At 42.0% G+C, this 23,079-nt stretch overlaps 1 protein-coding gene across 1 annotated transcript in view; it reads left to right on the forward strand.

Moving 5' to 3' along the window:
• The first annotated feature begins 322 nt into the window (after nt 1-322).
• The window catches only part of FGD5 (FYVE, RhoGEF and PH domain containing 5), a 63,309-nt gene continuing 40,552 nt past the window's right edge, over nt 323-23,079 (forward strand). Inside the window, exons 1-5 of the mRNA XM_057383120.1 lie at nt 323-551; nt 9,833-12,773; nt 19,352-19,481; nt 20,568-20,626; nt 20,737-20,767. Coding sequence (XP_057239103.1) covers nt 509-551; nt 9,833-12,773; nt 19,352-19,481; nt 20,568-20,626; nt 20,737-20,767 — 3,204 coding nt within the window. The 5' untranslated portion in view covers nt 323-508. The remainder of the gene's footprint in view (nt 552-9,832; nt 12,774-19,351; nt 19,482-20,567; nt 20,627-20,736; nt 20,768-23,079) is intronic.

Consider the following 23,079-nt stretch of genomic DNA (forward strand, 5'->3'; position numbering starts at 1 on the left):
CGGCGTTGACCGCCCCCGGCCAGCACCGCCACCCGCCCAGCCTGCCGTCCGCGTCCGGCCGTCCCGCTGCGTTCCCGTGCCCCAGCGAGGGTTGTAGGGCCGGGCGCGTCCTCGAGGGGCGAGGGCGGTGGGGCCCCCGGGACCATGCGCTGAGCGCCCGGGGCAGCCGGCGAGCGAAGTTGGGGTGGAAGATGAACAACGCTGGTAAGTGCGCGGGCCCGCCGGGAAGGGTCTCTGCTTCTGGACGTCTTTTCCCCGGGGCAGGCATACGCCGGGCGGGYTTCCTTCCTCCGGCACCCTCCTTCCCTCGGGCCGGCACATCCCGTGGCCAGGATGGCGGTCCCTGCCTGGTCACGGCTCCTCCGAGGCTCGCATCCCCCTTCGTCCCGGCATTCTTCCTTGGGGGCCGGCAGGTTCTGGGTGATGCCGCTGGGGCTGGCACCTCTCCTCCAGGCACCCTCCGTCCGGAGTCCCGCCCTCCTCTCCCCCGCGATCCGGCAGGTGGTCAATGGCTCCCCGAGGCTGTGAGTGCCCTATTGCTTGCCCGGCCGGTAAGGGATCGAGCAGAAAGGGTGGGCGAGGTGAGGTTCAACCGGGTACGACCGGACTGACAGACCGGCAAGGCTGCGCCTGCTAAAGGACGCGGCTGTGCGCCCGCTACTCCGTCGGATACGCTGAACCCTTCAAGAAGCTCCTAGGGAATTTGCTGTGACTTTGTTTCCTAAAGTATATTTTGGAGGGAAGGTAACGGTTTTTGCAGAATTTTCTCTCTAAGGCAAACCCAAACCCTTCCTCCTGCTTTCTGTTAACTTTTCAGAATTTTTTCCTTCATGGAAGCTGGGAAAGTGAAAGAGAATAAGAAGGGAACGAGGCATTCAGCAGCTAAAACATTTTAAAAAGCCACCGGGAGATTGGGGCAAACTTTAAACCGTTCGCCCGCACTTTCTGACTTTCACGGGTGAGGTGTGTGAAAAACGTGAAAAACATAACAATCTGGGAAACAATTATTGCTCAGTGGAGTTATTTAGAAAAATTTAATGCTGCATCTAGAATTAGAGATGAAGAGCAACAGCCCTTTTTTGTTAGCCCTAAAATATTCGGTTGCGTTTCCTTGTTTCAAGTGAATATTGCTGGGCACCTCGCTCGCAATGAATAGGTACATCCTGAAGCCCAGAGATTTTACTGCTAGATACCTTGCCGTACAACTGTTCGGGAAACTGTGAATCATTGTTTGCCAAAGCATAGGAACATAGGACTGGAAAAGCTCTTTTAGGTCAAACCCAGCCCTCTGTTGTTGTATCAGTCTTATACCACTCCCCCGAGTTTAAAGCAAAAGGTTGTATTTCCTCTTGGAGCGGGGAGTGAGACACCTCACTAAAATCTGGTGATATTCCATGCTATTTTCTGATCCMGATCTGAACTGTCCTCTGTCCCTCCCAGGAGACAAACTCATTTGAAAATTAGGTAAGCCAGACAAAAATTGCTTTAGCCATGATGCTCCTACCTCTTTCTTCATCTTTCCATTATTTAAAACAGACCCGCTCTAATCTACTCCTGTTGTCAGTGGAAGTGCAGGGTAAGAAATATCAGATGTATCCATTTATAAAGACTTAAACTTTATTAGCAGTTTTTATTTTTCAGGTATGTAGGACCAAATGGGACTACCTTCATTAACAAAAGCAGCACCTGTTGTTACCATGCCTTTTATTAATTCCTCCAATTATATCTTCAACAAAAACTTTTCAGGTAGTTCTCCTGCTAGTCCTGGTTTCCAGATCAGATTCGACACCATTTATTCTTGCGATTACATTGTCCTCTTGCTTAAAAATAGTTCTTTCCTCTTCTGGTGTTTACGTCCAGGTTGTATTTATAGAGGGCTCATATCCCTTCTCGGCCTTTGTTTAGTATGTTCACACAATACAAGGAATGTGTCCCCCATCAAAGCGGTGCAAAGCAGAACTTCCCATTGAATCTGAAGGAGAAGGGTACTTATTGACTGATACAACTCGGGCACCAGCATTGGCTATCTTCGTATTACAGTAAGTAATACATAGCATCAGTAAGTAGAGTCATACGCGCAGACATATGAGGCAACCTCGATCCCGCGTAAGTTAAAATAATGACAGACAGACAGACGACAGGAAGGGAGATATAGATTATCCGCAGAGATGCAGAACCGATGTGAAAAGGAAGACGAAGCGATCCGCCCGAGTCCGCAGGAAATCTGTGGTAAGAGACGAGAGACCGGACCGGCCTCAAGCATAGGAGCGTCCGGCCTCTCGTTCGCTAGGTGCCGAAATGATGCTGCCCRTAGGAAAAACATGCAGACTTTAGGCTCCAGATTGTTCAGAGATATAAGTGGACTATATATTCTTGCAGCTGCTACTGGAAGTGATATAGGAAAAGATGCTGTATGTACCTCTCAGAGAATTTTAACCATCCTCTTTGGCTCCTAGGAAGCAATATATGACACAACAGGTCATCTGCTTCCATGTTAGTTGTGAAAACAGAGCCAAACTGGTAACATTGTGAACACTTACAAGAACACTAAAAAGAAATCTATGGCAGTAGTTTAGCAGCAAAATTGTTTGTCTTGTGCGTGTAGTTTTTCATAGTTGGGCCCACCGGCGAGGCTTGTATGTACAGTCTGCTGGAGACCGTGAAAACACTGGGTAACTTTCAGGATCAAGATTTTTTTTTGTGTTGAATCATAYCCCTTCCTGATTATATTGCCTTTTGATTTTTTTCCCTTCTCCAACAGTGTTTCACTGTGGGATGTTATGCTGTCGTATTCTATTTACAGATGACTGTGGTAAAGTTATATGGTGAAAGAAATTTGTAAGCTATTGATCTGATATCCCCGAGTCATAATGCATTGATTTAATCACAGGGAATGAATTTCAGTAACTGTACATAGCAGCATTTTATTTCTGCAGAGTGGGATGTGTTTTGACAGCCAGGCTGTTAATATTGCAGTTATGACTTCTAAGAAGACAAAATTCCCATGGGAATTGTTACCGCTGACTGTAGGTCTATCTTCACACTGTGGAGCCTTCCTGCTACATACAGAGTACCTGTATCTTGATCACAAGAACATATACTGATAAGAGAGGACAGATATTTCTCAAAAGTGTCAGACTTATGCAGAACTTGAAATACCATTTTCATAAGTAACTGAGGCATTTAGGGGCCAATGACCAGCCGATTTTGATCGGGACCTCGGATTTCAAGTTCCTAAAGTCCAAATTCTCAAAAGTCACTTAAGTACCTAATACCTCTTCAGGTCAAACTGATACCTATTCCTGAAAGCCCATTTGAAAGGAAGACTTACACTCTTACATCATTTGAAAATCCTGGGCTGAATACCTTTTCCATTTCAAGTGACTCCCATGCAACTGCTGTCATTTCTTATGTGACTTTTGAAATCTCAGACTTTTCTCTGGTAGTATCAAATAAGTGATACGCTTATATGCTGTAAAACAAAGAGAACTATTTCTGCATCAAATATTGCACAATTGATGAYATCTCATTTATTAACAGTACATCTTGGAATGCTACTGGTGACAGCATTGATGTTTTATGAGTTGAACCCCCTCAAAGGATTTATACTTTCCTTGTAAATCATGCTACCTCATCTATTTAAATCTCTAACATATTGAAGCAGGTTACGGAGCTTAGGTCGGGTACTTAATGACGTTAAAATGGCTTATCTTCAGAGGCAGCTCGAACATGCCCTCGCTATCTGACTTCGATAGTTGATAGAGTTGTAATTACATATTGGAACGTACAACGTTATGTACTGGAAATATAATAAGTGGGTTTTAGGAGACCGTGCTTGGCTTGCTTTACATTTCTGGCAGCATTACTATAGTGTTTGGTGCCCGTGTTTTGGCCTGGTCCAAATGCAGCTCTTCATCTGCAGACAAGAGCTGTCCATTTCACTTATGGTAAAGTTACGTGTTATTTTGATAGGAAGCTCTGTCTACCGTTCTCTGAGAAAAAGTTCTTCTGTAAGGAGGAAGCGCTATGGTCAGAAGACAAATGCGTGTATTAGACAAGCAGATGCGGGTATAGAATTTCCTCTCTCTTCTGTTTTGTTAAGGACTTGGTGTGGTTTTGATAGCTGAGATGTCAAAATTTTCTACTTATGACTTCATAGTGCAGTCAGATTTTTTCCGTGAGTTTCTGGGGTTGTGCAGCACTTTGCACGTGTTCCTTTTGTCAGCAGTAAGAGCCCTTAGTGCCGTTGCTCTCTTATATGAGGGACAGCCAAGAGCATGGTGGCCGCTGGTATGGAGATAAGATCTTTGCTGTTTTCTGTCGTTGTCTATTTCATAAAATAGAAATGCTACCGTGAAATAACTTCTATCCTTCCTGCTCCAAATAATTTTTGCCTCTAATAGTGTTTTCGCAGGTGAAATTTCTGTATTTACTGCTGTTCTTAAGGTTGCTTATTACCGTTTCCTCTGGAGTGATACTTTGCTTGCCTCCAATGGGGAATTTAATCCCAGTCTTTGGAAGAACATACAGATCTGCTTGATAATGGCAACTGTATACATTCAAAGACATACATTAAGATSTGTGTACTATTTCAGTATCGCGTTCTGATTTAAGATAAAAACATTTATATAACAGAAATAAAGACTAACGACTTGCTCGTTGGCAGTACCGAATGTCTGTAATAGTTATCTCTCTAACATTATCAAATGGTGGTACGCATAGTGGAGGGACCAGGACATCATTTTTCTCAGTAGGAAAGCAAACAAAAATGTGTAAARTAACAAAGTGTACTTTATGATGTGAGCATTGGTGAAAGGGTTGCTGACAAAATAGGCGGGACAGCTATATAAACAACTCTGGGTCATTAAGTTGGATCCCCTCAAACAAATGATACGTCATACCTATTATAAAGCCATGAATTTTGAGGCRATAGAGAGCCCTGGTAACAATTTAGAGGTCAAAATGGACTAGCAGATCAATCTGATACAGTAACGAGCTAACGGAGAATTGTGAGATTTGGRTCCAGGAAAGTACTGAACATTGTATACAGCGTCATAGATGTGCACTGTGGAATTGGTCTCGAGGGACTGCCCCATGTATTTTTATGGCAGCTACTGGAAAATTAAAAAAATGTTTAGAGAAAAAACAAAAGAAAAGACTTTGGGATAGGCAAAATTGTCCAACTTCTAAGATTTGTTCCGTTTACAAAACTGAAGAAGAACCGACCAGGACATAGCTGTAGGGAAGTATATATCTTCCTTAGAGAAAGACTGAAGAATAAGAGTCTTTAACCCAATGGAAGAAACAATAATAAATGTTCAGGATACAAGCTGGAGATAGAAGCGAGGCAGCAGTAACTGGAAGTAAGTACTTTATTTTTAAAATGAACAATTAATTTCAGGGTTAAAATAACAATGACACTAAGTTATATAGTTCACCTTTTGCTGACTTTGGACCAATGTAGAAAATCAATTTTAACTTCATTCTGATATAGCCACGTGAAATTATAAAGCTCCTGCTCAGAGCTGAGTGAGACTTTCTGATGTCCTTGTCTGGATATTCTCCCTCTAGCTCCTGTTTCTCAGGCACTTTCCATCTGTGGATTTCAATTTGCCTTCTTCCTGGGCAGAAGCAGTGGCAGACAAGACTGCCACTAGTTTCTGCTGGGATTCTGGGTTTGGTGCAGTCCCATCCCGCTATTGCAATATTGTCCCTTCACTTCTACCGTCAGTCACTTCCATCCAAAAGCTCTGCAAATCCCCGAACAATGCATTTCTGCCCTCTGTCCTCAATGTCTTTCCCATTTTAACATATGTTTGAATTGAATTAAGCCAAAGGCATGAAGAAAATACAGGTCTACAAAAGTTCGTTGGTCAGAAAAAACTACTTTCATCATCTTAAGAGAAGCCTGAACTGGATTGCAGCATCATTCAAAGCTGGAACCGCTATGTGCACTGTGGAGCTACGTAATTTCTCACAAAGTCACAAAGAGCGTGGCCCTGGGACATGACTGCAAATAACAGGGCAAATGGGAAACCTCAGTGTTTAGCCAGGTCTCAGTGGTGGTTTCATTAAATTCAAGGCTAAATTTGAAATCCTAAACTTGAAAACATTTGAAAGTGGGTAGTTACAGTATTTCTGGTAATACCCCAATACGAAATGTATATTGTTTCAAAAAACCCCACTTGAACAGTGAAGGCTACGTGGGTTCATTGCTCTTCCAGGAGAGCTACTAGGTTACTGTTCACTGCTAGGAAACTTGAACAGGAGGAGACGTAGGGAATGTGATTTCATATGGGCCACGGCAGGAATGGAACTATGCGGGCTTGCTTGGAGGAAGGTGGGTAAGGAGAGGAAGCGGTCCTTGTCAGTACAAGGAAGCATCGAACAATAAGGGGAGGAGCAGGCTAAAGGAATTTGTATTCCCGAAGAGTTTCCTTTTAAGCACGAGGTGGGTGTGTCTCCCTCCAACATAAAATGCATCCTAAAATAAACACGCACAATTATTTGTGAGCGTGCGCATTACTTATGGTGCAATGTTGCATTGTGTCCATTTAGAAGTTACAGCCAGAACGGTTCAAGTGGCTCAGACGGCAAAGGAAGCAGAAATTGAAGCAGAATGAAATTGTTGTGATAAAAGGCAAGAAGCTGTGCTTTCTTTTGTTCGGGTTATTTTTTAAACAAACATTTGCACTCGGCCCACTGCCTCTCCCTCACATCCCCACCAAAGAAAAAGGAAAATTATTTAAGGGGCCTTGTGACAGGCAAGATCAATGGACAAAGCAGTTAGGAATAAAACTGTGTAAGGTATCGGTAGTGACTGGTAGCTGTCGCAAGAGAAGGACATTGCAATGCCTATTACCATACTGTGAAGAGAGTCCATTACCATAAATTGTCTTCCGACATCAGGTTGACTGAAGGTAGCAGACGAAAAACTCAAGATTGTTTGATCCTTTTGCGGTAGAAAATTATCACCGGAGGGAAACTGGGTAACTGCTTAAACTGCATTTCTTTGAGGTGGATGTCTCCATGGTTATTTTAATTAAGGGAAATGAGTTCATGACATTATTTCGAATTTGTTTATAAGACAAAGCTTGGAAGGTTCCAGCATTCTCTACAGTCCAGCCTTTTCCTCATTATACGCCGTTTCAGTACAGACACTTTCTGACAAGATCAAGGATCTCCACATCCCAGGAACAGACTAGGTGTATTTGTATGCTACTCTTTGATACAGATTCCTAGCAAAGGCTAGACACTACAGAAAGTGGTGTGGGACCTCGAAAGTGATGATTCTTTCTCGGAGTTGGTCCTAAAAATGTCTTATTATGGTGGTAAAGGTGTAAAGACTCAGTTTTAGCTATTAAAAACTTCATTCCTTTTACTACCAGAAAGTTAGTTTAGGATATTCAGTGTTTTCAATAACTAATATTAAAATGCAAAAGGTAGATCTTGCTGGGGAGCCATGCTTATGAGGTACTAAATCCACCTCTGTTCCATCCCTGTTTTTAACTGGCAGGAGTTTTTGGCACTCTGTGGCATTCAGCTGGTGCCTGCAAAAATGGCGGCGTTACTTCGGCAAAAGTGGAGCGTTTGGCACATAAAGTTTTCGACATAACGGGGAGAGAAAGATGAGTTATCCATTCTGTGATTAGACAGACACCCTTCAGCTTAGAATAGAAGTGTATGCTGTGAAAGGCCACAGTACACAGTCTGCAGAATTAAGAATACACGGTTCTCTCCACCGCCTTTTCCATTAGTTGTTTTAAGTCTCTCACCTGCAGCTGGATATCTCCAGATACTGAATAATTCTTAGGCAGTATATGTGATAAGGCACCTAATTAGAGCAGACTTTCCATTCCTTCTGGGCTAGACTGGGATCACTGATTCCGTTTTTAACTTAGATGAAAACTCTTCGTGTCCCCTAACTCTGAAAAGACTGTTTTCTGATTATATCAAATTGCCAAATTGTCAGCTTCTACCTGAGTATTGCACAAATATCAGAAAGGTGAAGATCAGAAGAAACAGCCTTTTATGTCTGCTAGAGTCCAACCAAGAAATTGGCCGCTATTAGATGAGTACAAATTACTCCAATTATACTGAGATAACGATAAAAAAAGTGCCATGCCAACAAGTATCAGGGCAATCAGAGAACTTTTTTCAAGCAGTTTGCACTCAGTATTCCTTTATTCTCAGTATAGTGCCCTCCTCAGTTTTTCCTTTTTGCACTTCCACGCATCAAAAGCTTGCATTTCGAAATGCTCTAAATGCAACAGCACAGAAGCTACGCTTTCTAAAACTTATACCGTGATTTTGGATGGGGTTTTACATAGGAACCCCAAATTTTGTCACCGAGATGCTGCATCCTTATTTCTTGTCTGTAGGGCTTGAAGATTATGTGCAAAGAATAGTTTCTGTCTCTGTCATGATGAAATAGTTTGTCCTGTGCTTTTCCTTACCATGGAGATTTGTCCTTTTTCTACTACAATGTGTAAATTAAAATTATAAAAATAGAGACTTCTGATTCCTTAACCATGTAATTATCTATTGATGGCTAGAGAGCAGCCATAGGAGGAAACCACTTCTCTCTGCTTATTACCATCTGCAACCATATGCTGTCTTCTTCACACTACATATTTCATCTCATCAAAAATCTCTCAAGGGAGGATCCCTATTGCTGGCTATTTATGCAGTCTTTCAGCATTTCATTTAGTTTTTGGAGTATATTAGTTTTAGGACCCAGACAGCTGGAAATGGCTGTGGCAGGCAAAGTACCTTGAGTAAAATAGCGAGATATATGTGATTTAATTCAATAGCTTCAATCTAGCTTATTGTCAGTCTGCTTGATTTCCCCAACWCATGTGTTAGCACAACCGCTAGAAATACAAGGCTGGCCTTACATTGCGAGATAATTAACTTTTTAATATACATTTTGATGTTTAGAGAAGATAGTACCTGCAAGGGATCCTGACATTTACAGGAGGAATGGAGAAGCTTTTGACTAAAGGGCGAAGAAGCTGTGGACTGAAAACAGAACTCAAGTTTAAACCAGTAACTGTCTTCGTGTTTTGGGCTGAAGTATTTCATTCGGTTCATTACAGCTCAGTTGCATAATCAGTGTAAAGTATTGGCCAACCTTTTAGCCAGCTATCTTATCCCTTACGGTTATGTTTGACAACCTAAATGTAACTCCCTATTTCTTTACCGTGGTAAGGGAAGATGGGAAGACGATGTGTCTTGCCATCGAGACTTCCGTTTGGCTAGGTTGAGCTAAACCTTAATCTCTTGGTAGAACTAACAGTGTTCAATGCCGAAATTCTGCAAACTACCTATTGAAATGAAAGTCATCATTACAATGTGTTCGTACTGTGTTACGTGAACAACTAGCGTGGCCAAAAGACATTAAGTGAAGCGCTTAGGCATCATTGAATCAAAGTGTTCATATTTTATGATTTGGCAAACATTTCTGTGGCATAAACAAAAGGTCTCTTTATATTATCAGTACTTCTGAGTGCAGGCGGTGTTACACATCTGTGGGTACCGTCATATAATACACCCTTGCTCTGCAGCTGCACATCTTTCTCCAGGTGTGCTAGGGCTGCATCTGCTAGTGTTCAGTTTCAACCTTAAACTATGCTCCCTGGAATGGCTAAAGTGCCACAWGGAAGGACATTCCATATGCTTTGCTCCTTCGGTTCTCTTTTCAGAGCTCAGCCTTTTATTGGCTGACTACTTCTGCATTACAAATCACAGATAAAGTCTACTGTGGGATATATTCTGCTGGCTTTAATAAGAAACCAAGATGACTAACGTGATTTTTGTCTCTTTTCTCCAGAAATCTCAAAACCACCATTAGCACCGAAACCAAAGATTATTGGTCATCTTTCTCCAGTCGCTGTCTCCAAATTTTCGCCTTCACTGCCACAAGCGGATATTCTTCATAACCCGAACTCTGTGCCTAGGGGTCCCAAACCACCTATTGCTCCCAAACCAAAATTCTCAGCTGATGCCGAGGACAAATCCAGTGTTTCTACCGACAAGAATTTAAATGAATGCTCAAATGGGAAACTGCTGTGTCTCGATGAAGAGCCGTATGAAGGAAACCGATGCAATGCCAAATGCCTAGAATCTGAGGTAGATAATGAATACATTGTAGTTCCTGAAACTCAGTTGACCATCAAAGACTGTAGTGATTTGGAACATGATCAGAGGCTAGATTGCTCTGTGGAAAATGAAGTCTCAGAAACTCCAGAAAAGGTAGAGAAGGAAGGTGATAACATTGCTAGTGATGAGAATACTAGTAATCAAAATGTCATCGAAGATGAGCACCGTAACTCTTCAGATACCGCTGAACCGAGACAACCGGCCTCTGAGGACTCAACCAGAGACTGTGACCAGTCCAAAGCACTTTGTGAGGAGTCCTTAGATGCCCCAGATGGGGATAACAATGCTTCCAAGAATGTAGATATAGGTGAGACTGTTGCAGGTGATTGTATTGAAACCAAAAACAGGCAGGAAACTTCTAACAACCCGGAACCGGTCAGGAACACTAGTGATTGTAAGACTGACAGTGATAACATTTTGAATAGAGATGAGAAACTAATGAGTCATACATGTAGAAATATCATTGCAGGGCCACTGCCTGCAGATGAATCAAACCCAGCTTATGAGAAGACAGGGCAGGAGGAGGAGGAGGAACTGCCTGAGATTTTAGAAATGGCAGATRGGTGTCTAGCACATAACGATGACCGCAGTGTAGATGCAGAACTTGATTTGAGCATGGAAGGGGAGGTAGAAAACAATGACTCTGCAAGCCCTGATGTGCTGCATGAGGAGGCCAGTGAAGAAACAATTCCTGGCTTAGAACTGTGTGGAGATGAACCCAATACCAAAAATGGTTTAGCAGAGTTCACCCATCAAGCAGCAGCTGAGGAGGAGGAAGTAGACCAAGATGAGCACAATAACACAAACGCAGGAAATACCAGTGATGTGTGCCAGATCACTGAGAGGAGAAGTGAGAAGACATCGGAGGTAGCCTGTGAAGCAAGCAAAGACTCTGGGAAAGGGGAAGAAGGAACTACGAATGCAGAGAATATTGATGATGGCTGTCAAATTGCACATGGTGAGAATGACTGTGGTGAGGACATACCCGTGGAACACTCAGATGAGAACCTTCAAACAGAAGGGGCCTCCCTGCAGGAAGATGGTATGCTTTCCGATAGTCTACCTTGTAGTCCACGGATGGAGCCAGAGCTGGAAGATGTGACTGTTGAAGACAATTGTAAAAGTACCGTGGAAGCCTCTAAGTCGGATGAGTTGCAACTTGAGGACGATGAGGTGGAAGCAGATGGCCTCAGCAAAAGTGTCCCAAGTTCACCTCAAGAAGTCCCACTTGAAGAAGACTTAGAAAGCTGTAAGCATGGCAAAACGAGTGTAGAATGTGGGACCAAATATGTTTTGCATCAAAATYTAGCAGTCCCTAAAGTGGTCATTGTGACTGACAAATCAGGGGAAAGACAAACTAGCAATGATTCCCTAGATGATCCTTACGTGCTTCCTGAAGAAAATGAAATTGCCCACGATCTGCCGACTGATTTAGGAGCTGATCGCAGTAAAAGGAGTGAATTAGGCATGGATGGTGAAAACACCTTGCTGCCAATTGATTGTAAAAGTACTGTCACTAGAACACGGTCTCTCTCTGGGAGAATGCCAGGCTATGTCCCAGAAACTGTTCCAGAGGAAACTGGACCTGAAACTGAGTTACCATTTTCTCGAAATGGCTGTGGGACAGAAGACTTAAGCAATAAGTCCTTTTCATCAGAAGGAAAACCAATGGAAGCCAACAGGGCTTTACCAACCAAGTCAAAACGCTTTATTTTATATCCTCGATCTTACTCTGTTGAAGGGAGAGAGATACCTATCTCCGTTTACAGAAAAAATGATGTATGTGTACTGGATGACATTGGAATAAAAAGGACAGAGGATAAYTTGTCTTTGCCTTGCATCAATGGTTCCTCAGGTAGTTTTTCCCAGCAAAATCATCTTTCATCATGTGGTGTATCTACTCCGTCCTCAGTTGTTGATATACCACCTCCATTTGAACTTGCCTATATCACCAAAAAACCAATCACTAAAAGTTCACCTTCACTTTTGATAGAGAGTGATTCACCTGATAGGTATTCCAAAAAAAAGAAATCTTCTTTTAAAAGGTTTCTCACTTTAAAGTTCAAGAAGAAAAGTGAAAATAAAGTCCACGTTGATGTTAACGTTTCTTCTTCAAGGTCCTCATCGGAGTCCAGCTATCATGGGCCTCCAAGGCTGATGGAGTTGGATAGGAGGAGCCTAAGTAGCTCACCTCAGCTAAAATCACATGTGGGGAAGTTCCGTGCATCTGAGTCTCCTTCAGCTGTTCTTTTCTATAAGGATGATAAAAGAAAAGGAATGCCAAAGGCATTCAGCAGGAGCGTGTCGAGGGTGGAATCCTTTGAGGACCGGTCCAGACCTCCTTTCATGCCGCTCCCATTAACGAAACCTAGGTCAATTTCTTTTCCCAATGCTGACACATCTGATTATGAGAATATTCCTGCTATGAGCTCTGACTATGAAAACATACAAATTCCTCCTCGAAGATCCACCAGAGCAGGAACTTTTACTGAGTTTTTTGAAGATCCCAGCAGGGCATTATCTGCCGCTAATGAGAATGACGGCTATGTGGATATGAGCAACTTCGCTGGCTTTGAGAACAAGCAGCAAACCACAGACCAGGAAACAGAAAGGTACTGTAATAAATTACTATGTAAGACCTGCTAGCCTTGGCCAAACGGGCAAGGCCTCCCCTGCTAGGTATCATAGACATATTCTCCATGCTGGGTGACTTATACCCCTCTCAGGAAACGCTTACAAGAAAGGTTGGAAGAATACAAGATAAACCTTTATCAGTAAAAAAAAAAAAAAAAAAAAAAAAAAAAAAAAAAAAAAAAAAAAAAAAAAAAAAAAGACACCAAATTAACTCCTTACCTTGTAAATTGTTACTGGATCTGGACGCTATGAATTGCGGGCAGAAACCGAAGAACATTCAAAAATATTTGTTTCATCCAGTTTGATCTAATTTTTGTGGCTGGCAGGTGGAACAGGGAGAGCTTGCTTTGTTCTTGGGTAAGAAAGGTTTCCAACTTCTTGACTGAATGAAAAGAGAGCCTATCTGTTGGAAGGGGTCTTGCTTATTTTTTTTAATTCCTGTCAGTTTTGTTTTAAACACCCATATATACATAAATTATGTTTCAAAGTACAACAGTTAAGTATAGACTAGAAAATCCCAAATCGTAAGCTAATCAGATTAGACAGGTAATTTTAGAAGCTGCTTTAAGGGCTATCATGGCCCTTGGACAGAGCTGCTAATTTATAAATTAATTAAATGGTTCTGTCTGAAATTCATATGCGCTGCTGACATTAATAGCAATCTTTCATCCCTGACTGTTAGGTTATTTGCCAACCAAAAAATGTCTTTTTCATAGGGATGTAGGAGCAATGCACTTGACGCCTTTTAATTTGAAAACCTGTTGTCAGATGACAGCATACAGTAAGTGGAATGCAGACATGTAAAAAAGAAGAGTATTTTCCATTAAGTTTAGGTTTAATGGGTAATGAGAAAATGAGGTACAGAGCAAATAAATTAAAAGGAATGTCTTTAATGCAGTTGCATTTTGTTAGAGCTGTGTGAAAAAGATAAAAATCTTCTTTAAAGTACGGTTTTCATGTCCATTTCCATCCATCGTTCTCCAAAAGATTTAATACTCATGTTTCTTTGCAATGTTTATTTTTTCTGATCCTCTGTCTTGCCATTGTGGATGGAGCAGACCACAGGCATTTCACACACCCCTCTTTAGGGTATTTCGGACTTAGGCAGTCAAATAACCTTCCTTTTCCTCACCTCTGAATGAGTCTTGCGAACCGCTTCTAAGACRCAAATTACGCGGGGTTGTGAGTACGACACGGGAAAAAAGATTGCATCAAGGCTTAAGCGGTGGATCCAAATGCACCTGAAGCTGAGAGATGTGGGACACAGGCCTCTGGTTTAGCTCTTCGGAGATGACAGCGGCCTGCAGGGATGGGAGCTTCGGTGATGCTGACGCAGAGTTGTGCTGCAGCACGGTGCAGCTTCCCGACAACACGCACCACCGCGTTCCCAGAGCAGCAAAAGCTGCAGTATGTGCTTTTAGTGGTTTGCAGCACAGTGACATTTGCTTTTGAAAAAGCCGGCCAGTTCTTTGTGCCCATGAAACTCCACCCATTTTAGCTAGTTCTCAAAGAACCAAGTTAAGAATATTGGGACTACGTCAACTGCTGTGACTTGGGCCCATTTATGAACTTCCTGTGGAAGCCTGTAGTTTCAAAGGGAGAGCCAATCCAAACTGGTTCAGGAAGTCGTAAGGTCAAGGCGTGTACATAATTCTTCAGCCTACAGCTTGTTGKGCATGCAGTTTCTGCCACTGGGGGTGAAGTGAAGGCTAGGCTCCTGTACAGCCCCTTTATCAAGATAACCAGGGTGGAGGGGAAGAGCACTGAGCAGACATAATTACCGCCGCGATAGCTGTTATTTGCTGTATTTGTGAGCACGTTTTGGACAAAGGCATGCCTGAAAAGTTTTGATGAAGTGTAAATACACATCCTGTGTAAATACACATCCAGTGACATAATGGACTTGAAGCAGTGTATGATCTAAATGTAAAGCAAAGCAGATTGTATGAACATGAATATTTTATTTGCTGCTAAAGCAGTTTAGCCTAAAATACCTTGCCATGGATTTAAGATTTCTGGTAAGGATACCTATGAAACATCACTCACAACTGCACAGGGATAAAAATTACTTTGAACTGCAGCTTGGTCCTGTCCAGAGGCTATTTTGAACTGTTTGAGAGCATGAGTGTGTTGGATTAAACCATTGCAACACATGGCATTTGAGCCCATGAACTTCTTTTTGGTGCATTCACCTGCAGAGCACTTGTATTTAGCAACTTATCAGCATCTACTGGTCCTATCCCTTTCCCTTAGCTCCCCTCTAAATTCAGTACCATTCTCAGCCAGAGGCATGTGTCAAATGATGAGTTTATGCCAAGTTACTGCCAGGTTGATTCTTTAATTGCAGGACAGAAATTTATGAAGCACTCTGCTCTTCTTGCCAGCTGCTGCTGAAGACACTCACATTGCACACCTGGGTRCTCTTGTGCTGCTGGATCTGGCAGACTCGTTACTGCATTGAAAGGGGCATCTTAAAGCTATACATGACGAGTGTCATTTCCATTTTGGAAATGGCAATTACAAAGCAAGAGTGTCCTGCTCCTACAACTACAAAGCAAGAGTGTTCATAATACCACTTTGGAAACACCGTGTTCTGCCCTTATTTCCCTATGTGCATAACCAACCGTTGTTCTACTTATGCATGAATGAAATTAAAATCAGTAATACTGTAACAATTCTTAGAGGTAATTCTCTTATTAGGACTCATTGTTGTGCAAGGTGTTTGTAATTTCACTTCTAAGCAAGGCACTACTTGCAAGACATTAGTATTTTGTCTACCATAGCAGATTCAGACTTTGTCAAGTATTAGCATTGTATTACTGCTACTTTTCCTAATTTTAAAATAAAATATGCTTTTTTTTGAAAAGAAAGAAAACTAATTCTGGAAACTGTCATTACCTGCATTGGAAATATTATTTTCTCTGTCATCTAAAAGGTTTTAGGAATACTAATTTTTAGTCTTTTCCCAATACAACTCTGAACAGCTTTTGAAAAAAGGCAATATTTTCTACCACGAAAGCAATGCCTCTGTCTTTCACCGCTTCCGATGTCTTTTGGAATCAGGTGTCAAGAACTGAAATTTCCATTAGTAAACTGATCACTGAAAATTCTGGCTGCAGCAAATGGTGATTGATTCAAGTTCAACTTCGTGTTTTTGTTTCACTGACACCATTTCCAAGCTGCCATCTGAGTTTTCACTGCTGTTATCACTTACGATTATGTTAAACGGGATATTCTGAAAGGATTGTGATGAGTTGGATCCATTTGCTACTATGATGATCACTTTTGCCTAACTGACACTTAATCACATCTCATCCAGGCTAGATTCCGGAATTAATCAGTGTAGTCCTGGCTGTGCTCTGAGTTTCAGAACTACATGTGCAAAACTACAGAGCAACTGCTGTAGTGTACAAACCTAGACACACTAAGGAGGAGGACTTGTAAGGGTATTCTAGTTCTGTGGAGCTCACTGTAGTCAATAACCTCCTTGTGCAGCTATGAAGACCAGAGTCTCGACCAGAGTCTTACCTATATAAAATTTTAAAGCTGTTTATCGTGCTTGTAAGACAGCAGAACCATCCACTAACACTGAACACCTCCAAGAGAGTGCTGTGTGTGACGAACATGCCTTGGTTCTGCTCGGCTCCATTTGCAAAACTCCCACACAATGATTTACCCAGACCCTTTTCTGAAGTGTCTATCTGTGGTGTTTTTATAAATTCCAATTCTTTGGGCAGGTAGCACTGCTTAAATCTTTCATTATCGGTGTTCTTCTCCAGTATGTGCCTTTGTGCAGAAATCACCGRCTTGGCTGCCTGAAAGGCACTGAGCCCATAACTCAAGAACCCTCACTCCCAGCAGAAAACAGCAATAAGAGCAAGCATGATTGTTAAATAGTTCCAAATAGCTCTCTGTATCTCATCTTGGCCATAAGAATGAAAACATTACTCCGTGCCTTACTTTAAATAAGCATCCCTCTTTGTCTTAAGGACAAAGTGAAATCCCTTTTAGTTTGCAGTCAACAGGAAAAAGAGAAGTAAAACTGTACCTCAAGGGAGATGGACAAAGGGGTTCTGGTTTAGACGCCAGTAAGGGCCCATGGCATCTCAAGCCTTCGGTCTAACTTGTGTTTTAAACGTGACATTGCTCTAGGATCACCCACCTTACCCAGCTGACTGCCAAAACACGGTTAAGTAACATGCCAGAGATCATAACAAAGAATTTGTAGCAGAACAGCGGTTTCGGCTTTGCTTCCCAGACAGCAGTCTCCCCGGAGAGGTATACTTCTCATGTTCTGAGATGACCGTCAGGAGACCAGCTGAAGGTCACTTCTTTCTTGTATCTTTTCCTGCTCTTTAGTAATGAARTTCTAGGTGGCTGGCTTATTTTGTCACTGATTTATAGAGAGGAATAAGTCTCACAGAGAGTTCAGAGTGAAATCAGAGGGTCTTACTCTGCTCAAAGATAACAAGTATAAATAGAAAGTGACTCCATTGAAGTCAGGGTGGGTCTTCCCCAATTTTACATYGCTGTATCCAAAGTCAGACTGTCACTGAGACAAGTCATTTTATAGATGAGAATAGGGCAAAAGTGTGGGGTGGTTTCCAAGTCACAGGCCATTTGTGCTGTGACTAGGGGTTGCATAATAAATCATTTGAAACCCTTCCTGATAATTAGTAGATGCATTTCTTGTTATCTTCTGTCCCTTGACAGTAATGCAGCATGGAGTTTCAACATTATGCAAATAAGTGGTCTACATGGTCTGGGAAGTAGTTTCACAGCACAATACTTCAGTTACTGCCAAGCACAGATCTTCATTACGCTCCTCTCCTTTGCATTGTGAGGAGTAAACATAGCAACCGCAGATAGAGAATAATCGGATGATGGAGATCGACAGGGCTGTGATTTAGCAAGGGACAGAAGACAAAGAGAAGCATAAGAAGAATCTTAAGGAAAACTTCTGCTGGGGCTGTTGGGTATAAATGCTATGGGGTGCCTATGAAACTAATGATCTATTAAAAGTAAAAGGTCTGTGGTGGTGGACATGTGATGTACGTAATATGTTCAAAGAAGTCTGTAAAGGGTAGTGCTGCCTTTAATAACACATTATGTATTATTGGCTGCCCCATTGTACCTTCTGGCATGGTGGGGAGCTGGGTGTGGTGCAGCCAAGCGTCAGCCCTTGCTAGTTCATTGCCAGGTCATCTCTGGGGAGGAACTGTTCCCTGTTTACAGGAAATGCRGGACAAGGGCCAGAGGGCCAGGCTGAGCACAAGCTGAGGCCACCACAGCTCACTGCCTCTCCCTTGTGCCTGGGAGGGTAGGAAGGGGGGTATGCCACTTGTCTGAGGCCTAAGGACGCTGTGTTTTGTTTTCAGGCATGTCCAGCTTTTACTGCCACTTTGTTTTACCTAGTGGTTTAAAGACAGAGGTCTGGGGAGGGTAACGGTGCTCACAGACAGCGGTGCGCACCAGGGTATGTCGCTAAGCCTGAAGTGTGGATTGGCTGTGCAGGTACCTCAAAGCAAAATCCTCTAAGCCCTCCTAGCACATCTGAGACACGGCTAGTGAAACCTGACTCTCGGGGTTTCTCTTAGCCCTTCTCTACTGATAGTGCCCCAGGCTGGGCTAGAGGACATTCCCTGAGATGGAGCCAAACACCTTAATGCTCCTCACTGCCTGCATTCCCTTCCAAAACTAGACTTGTGCCAGAGCTGCCATTATATGAGTACCTCCATAAGCAGTGGTTGAAGCTGAGAGTTTTGTCCCTAAAGTTGTCTGGAATAGAGCAAAAGCCTTATGCACCTGACCAAAAATCCTCTTCTTCTTTCTTATACTCTGCTTGACAAAAATGCAAGAAAGAGCAAAATTTAGATTGAAATGAAGAAATTCAAAGGTGGAATTCAAAAGAGCAGCTTTCTGTCCTTGGCGAGCGCACAGCTTATGCCTCGCAGTGTGAAATGCGGTTATCTCTGCGTTACCTTGCCTTGACAGGCTGTGTATGTTATTAGCGGACATCATGTCTTTCCTGCCCTTTTCAGACTTCAGATGCGATATTTGCCTTGATGACCTGCCATAACAGGGAACTGACTGGCTAAACATATGTTGCACTAATAAGCATTTCCTTTTATTGGCTTTAAATGCATTTGGACTTTAATTTCAGTTAGTTATGAGCTTTCCTTTTGCAGAATGAATTAAAACAATCATTTACAAATTGATACAAGAAAATCAATAATCAGTTTTAATAAAACASGATACTTCAGCACCCCATCACTTCTCCCAAATTACTATCACTGCACAGAGTTATTATGATTCTAATTTTTTGCAATAAGAATGTCACTGTCTGAGAGTTTGAAATAGTAACTGCTGGGCATGGGACTTGAGATAAAGACTGGGTTAGGGATACTGCATGCAGAACAAAGCTGGATTCAATCCTCTGGGCCAGCAAAGGAGGGTTGTTTTCCAAGCCTTGCAGTTCTGCATGGATTCTATGTGTCTAAGCAACAGCGAGTCTGGGAATAATGCCATTGAGTTACTCCGTTCTATTTCTCTGCAGTGCCTACACTGAGCCCTACAAGGTATGCCCAGTCTCCGTGATACCAATGGAAGTCGTCACATCAGATGAGGACCAAAAGAGTTCAGAAGATGATGAGAGCAGCCTTGGTGATCCCAGCCTCATCAACAAGGTAAAAAACTCTAAAACTTGTTAATGCATGACACCTGGAGAGGAAACAGCTATTTGCAGAAGAATCTGGATTCTCAGGTTTTTCTGCTCTGTGTCTTGTGCTCATTTAGAAATGTTGGAGCCATCAGTCCTTTACTGCCTCACTGTACTAGGAATAATTTGCCCCTATAGCATGTGGCAAAACGAAGAATGTAGCCCAAAGATGCTCAATGGAAGCAACATAAACTGCAAAAAAAAGGCCGGACTTGAATGTCAGGAGAAATGTCTCAGTCCAAAGCATTTAGTTGCAATCTTGAGAATTAAAAACTACATTGAGTAAAAAACAGACAAATGCATTATTGGAACCAGTTCTGCATTGTGGGAGTAAACTRTCTAGTAGGTCTCTGCCATCTCGAAATTCTTTCATCATGGGAAAATGCACTAGTTTTTGGGTTCATTTTACTGATTCCTGATTAAAGAAACAGCTTTTAAACAAATTATGGAGAAGACCATGGAAATGTGACCACAGCTTGGCACCATATCAAGCTGTTTTTACCTCCAGTAAGCTGACTAAGGGTGCAGGTTTTTAATGGCATCAAGCAGGTTTAAGAAGAAATTTACCTTTGTTTTTCATGGCAGTGTGGGTGGGTGGGTGTGCATACATGCATGAATGTGTGTGTGTGTGTGTGTGTGTGTGTGTGTGTGTGTCTGTTCTTAAAACCTAATATGAGCCTAACAATGTACTCTTGGTGAGACTGTGCAAGCATCAAAAGCATAGCTCATTAGGTAGGCATGCAACAAATGGTTATGTTATTCTAAAGTTTTGAGCTCCAGGAATTGAGGCTGCCTAGGAAAATAGCAAATCCTGATTTCCTACACCTCTCTCTGCCCTTTCATTTTGATCTGATCTCTCAGTGTCAGCTGTACGGCTTCCTGATTGTAGATGGCTTGTGTTTGGTCATAAGTGTGTGTCAGAGCCTGAAAAGATCTGTGCAGATGACCCTCTATATCCAAGTGGTGGCTAAGTAYATTCAAAGTGCTCTCTAAACCTGCTTTACTTCATGGAATGAGACATCTCTTAATTGTCTCTGACTTTTTCTGTTGACAGAAAGAAGGCCAATCCAGAGCTTACCTCATTGCCCAGGAGCTGATGTCTTCAGAAAAATTGTGAGTTTGTTGTTACAATCTACCTGTTGCTCTTCTAAAATTGAAACTATGCAGTCCACTCTTCAGTATTCATTTGATGGCCATTAATAAAAGTTTTTCTCTCTCTCCAGATATGTGGAGATGCTCCAGTTGTTACATATGGTGAGTAAATAATTTGAATCACTCAAACCTAAATTATCTTTTATTTAGCTGCAATTTAAAAGACATAAAAGCATTGAAGGGATTTAAGTGGATCTGAGCAGGAAGGGATTGCTGTGAACCGTTCAAATCTATTATTTGCCATCTAGAGGGAAAAGCATTGGCCAACAGTGCTTGAGAGAGCACCTGGAGCAGAATCAGCRGAGGTTTAGGTTGGATATTAGAAAACCAGTTTTCACCCAAAGGGTGGTTGAGTACTGAAACAGGCTCCCCAGGGAAGCAGCCGTAACACCAAGCATGTCTCAGTTCAAGAAGTGTTTGGACAATGCTCTCAAGCACAGTGTGGAATTCTTGAGGTGTCCTATAAAAGRGCCATGAGTTGGACTTGACAGTCCTGATTGGTTCCTTCCAATTCAGCATATTCTATGATTCTATGATATTGCTGCCTGCTCAATGATATTGTGCCTCTCAAGCAAGCCACCAAAGCAGCAGAACCAGACACTTCAAGGGACTTAGATGCTTAGCTAGTTCCTTTACCAATATTTTGGTAAGTTGGTGATGATCTGCCTAGCCATTTTTGTCTTCTGTCTTGCCTTTCCTCTGATTTCTGCACTGCCAAACACATTATTTTACATCAGTAAGACATAGCTGTAGTTCATCTGCTGTTCCCTGGGGAAGCCAGGGTGCTTTCTTCACCTGTGGGTTACAGGGCTTCTGATCATTGAGAACACTGAAGAAATTCCTCACTGAAATTAATATTTCCAAAAGTATCGCGAAGAAAAACAAAAGGAAATGCCTCTGCCACCGTCAGAGAAGAAAAATATCTATGCAGGAAATTACTGTGCACAGAAACTATTAGCCACTATGCACCTTCATTAAAATATTCTTCATCTATTTAATTTTTCATTTCAAAAAACAGTTGTGCTCTGGTACATTATAGACAGCATGTAAAAGCAGGCCTGAACTAGAATGCATATACAGTGGAGGGACAGCATTTAGTGCAGATGTCTAGGGGAGGCCTCTCATTTGCATTTTATCCTGGCATTTTCCATATACCTCTAGGACATAAAAGTGGCTTACTAACACCACAAAAATTTTCAATTTTCAAAATTTTCATTTTATAGATCTAAATCTTGCAATGCACTTCAGTGCCTTTTTCCACGGCGCGAATGGCTGCGCACTCTCGTGGCTGCTATAGGCATCAATCTACTGTCAGGCTGCCTTGCCTGTGCTGTTAATGCGTCAGGAACGGAATGCTTCAGGCCTTTCCCTGTCCCTTCCCTTTTCTGCTTCTTCTGGTAAATCCCCATGTAGTGAATTTGGCTCCAAGGCTATGTGTGCAAATGAGTAATTCATGCATTTTCATAATCATCCTATTTGCTGCTGGCAGAAAAAAATCTGGAAGAAACAGGAAATGTCATTTGTGCTCTCTTTTCCAAGTTAACAATTTCAGCATGGGACAGGGAATCTGGTTTATACGTTTGCTAAATAGTTTTAATTAAGAAATAATTATGGATGCAAGTGCATGCTGTTTCCCTCCAGCTGGATGGATTCCAAACTGTTGGTAATCTGTAATAAAAAGAATACTCAAAAAAATTACAGCCCATAGATTAGCTAGAGAGGAACTCTGTTTGATTGCCAATTTAGTCTGCTGAAGTACTCCAGAATTGTCTCAAATATATGAAAACAGAGTTTTCCTGGCTTGGCTCAAAAATGTAACTACTCCCTGTTCTCCCGCTTGGGAGCTCAGACACTTTCTAAGCAGAAATGTTTATKAGAGAAAATAAGGAACATTATCTGAAGCTTGGTCTGCCAATCTCGGAATTAAGGTTTTTAAGGCATGAGGGAAATTGGGTCAGCTGGTTTTTCTGTTTCTGTCAGTCATTAATTTTAATTGGAAGCACTTGTTTGTTTTTTATGTTTCATCCTGTAACAGAATATTTCATTGAATCCTGTTTTCCTGGGTTTTTGTTTCCCTGACTGCCCATCCCACTGGAGTAAAGGAATTTTATGAATATTTTGCATGTTCTCATTATTTCTTTCACTATGAAACTTAAAGCAGCAAACGAGATGTCACTATGTCAAATGTGAGTAAGAAATGGGCCTAAAGTAAACCCATGAATGAATTCACTAGTGTGCAAAGTTAGCAAGTTTAGTAAAATCTTATCTTTTTTAGGACTGGGAGGTGCCATCAGAGAGATGAATGATCACCAACCTATSTAGCTTAAGAAGGGCAAAATCACAATTTTGATTATTTTCTTAKGCAGTGGAGAAGTTCTTATACTTCTTGACCTATACACTCCTTTAAGGGGTAC

Source organism: Malurus melanocephalus, unplaced genomic scaffold (genome assembly GCF_030028575.1).
Source record: "Malurus melanocephalus ecotype Western Australia unplaced genomic scaffold, MMel_1.1 scaffold_607, whole genome shotgun sequence".
NCBI lineage: Eukaryota > Metazoa > Chordata > Aves > Passeriformes > Maluridae > Malurus > Malurus melanocephalus.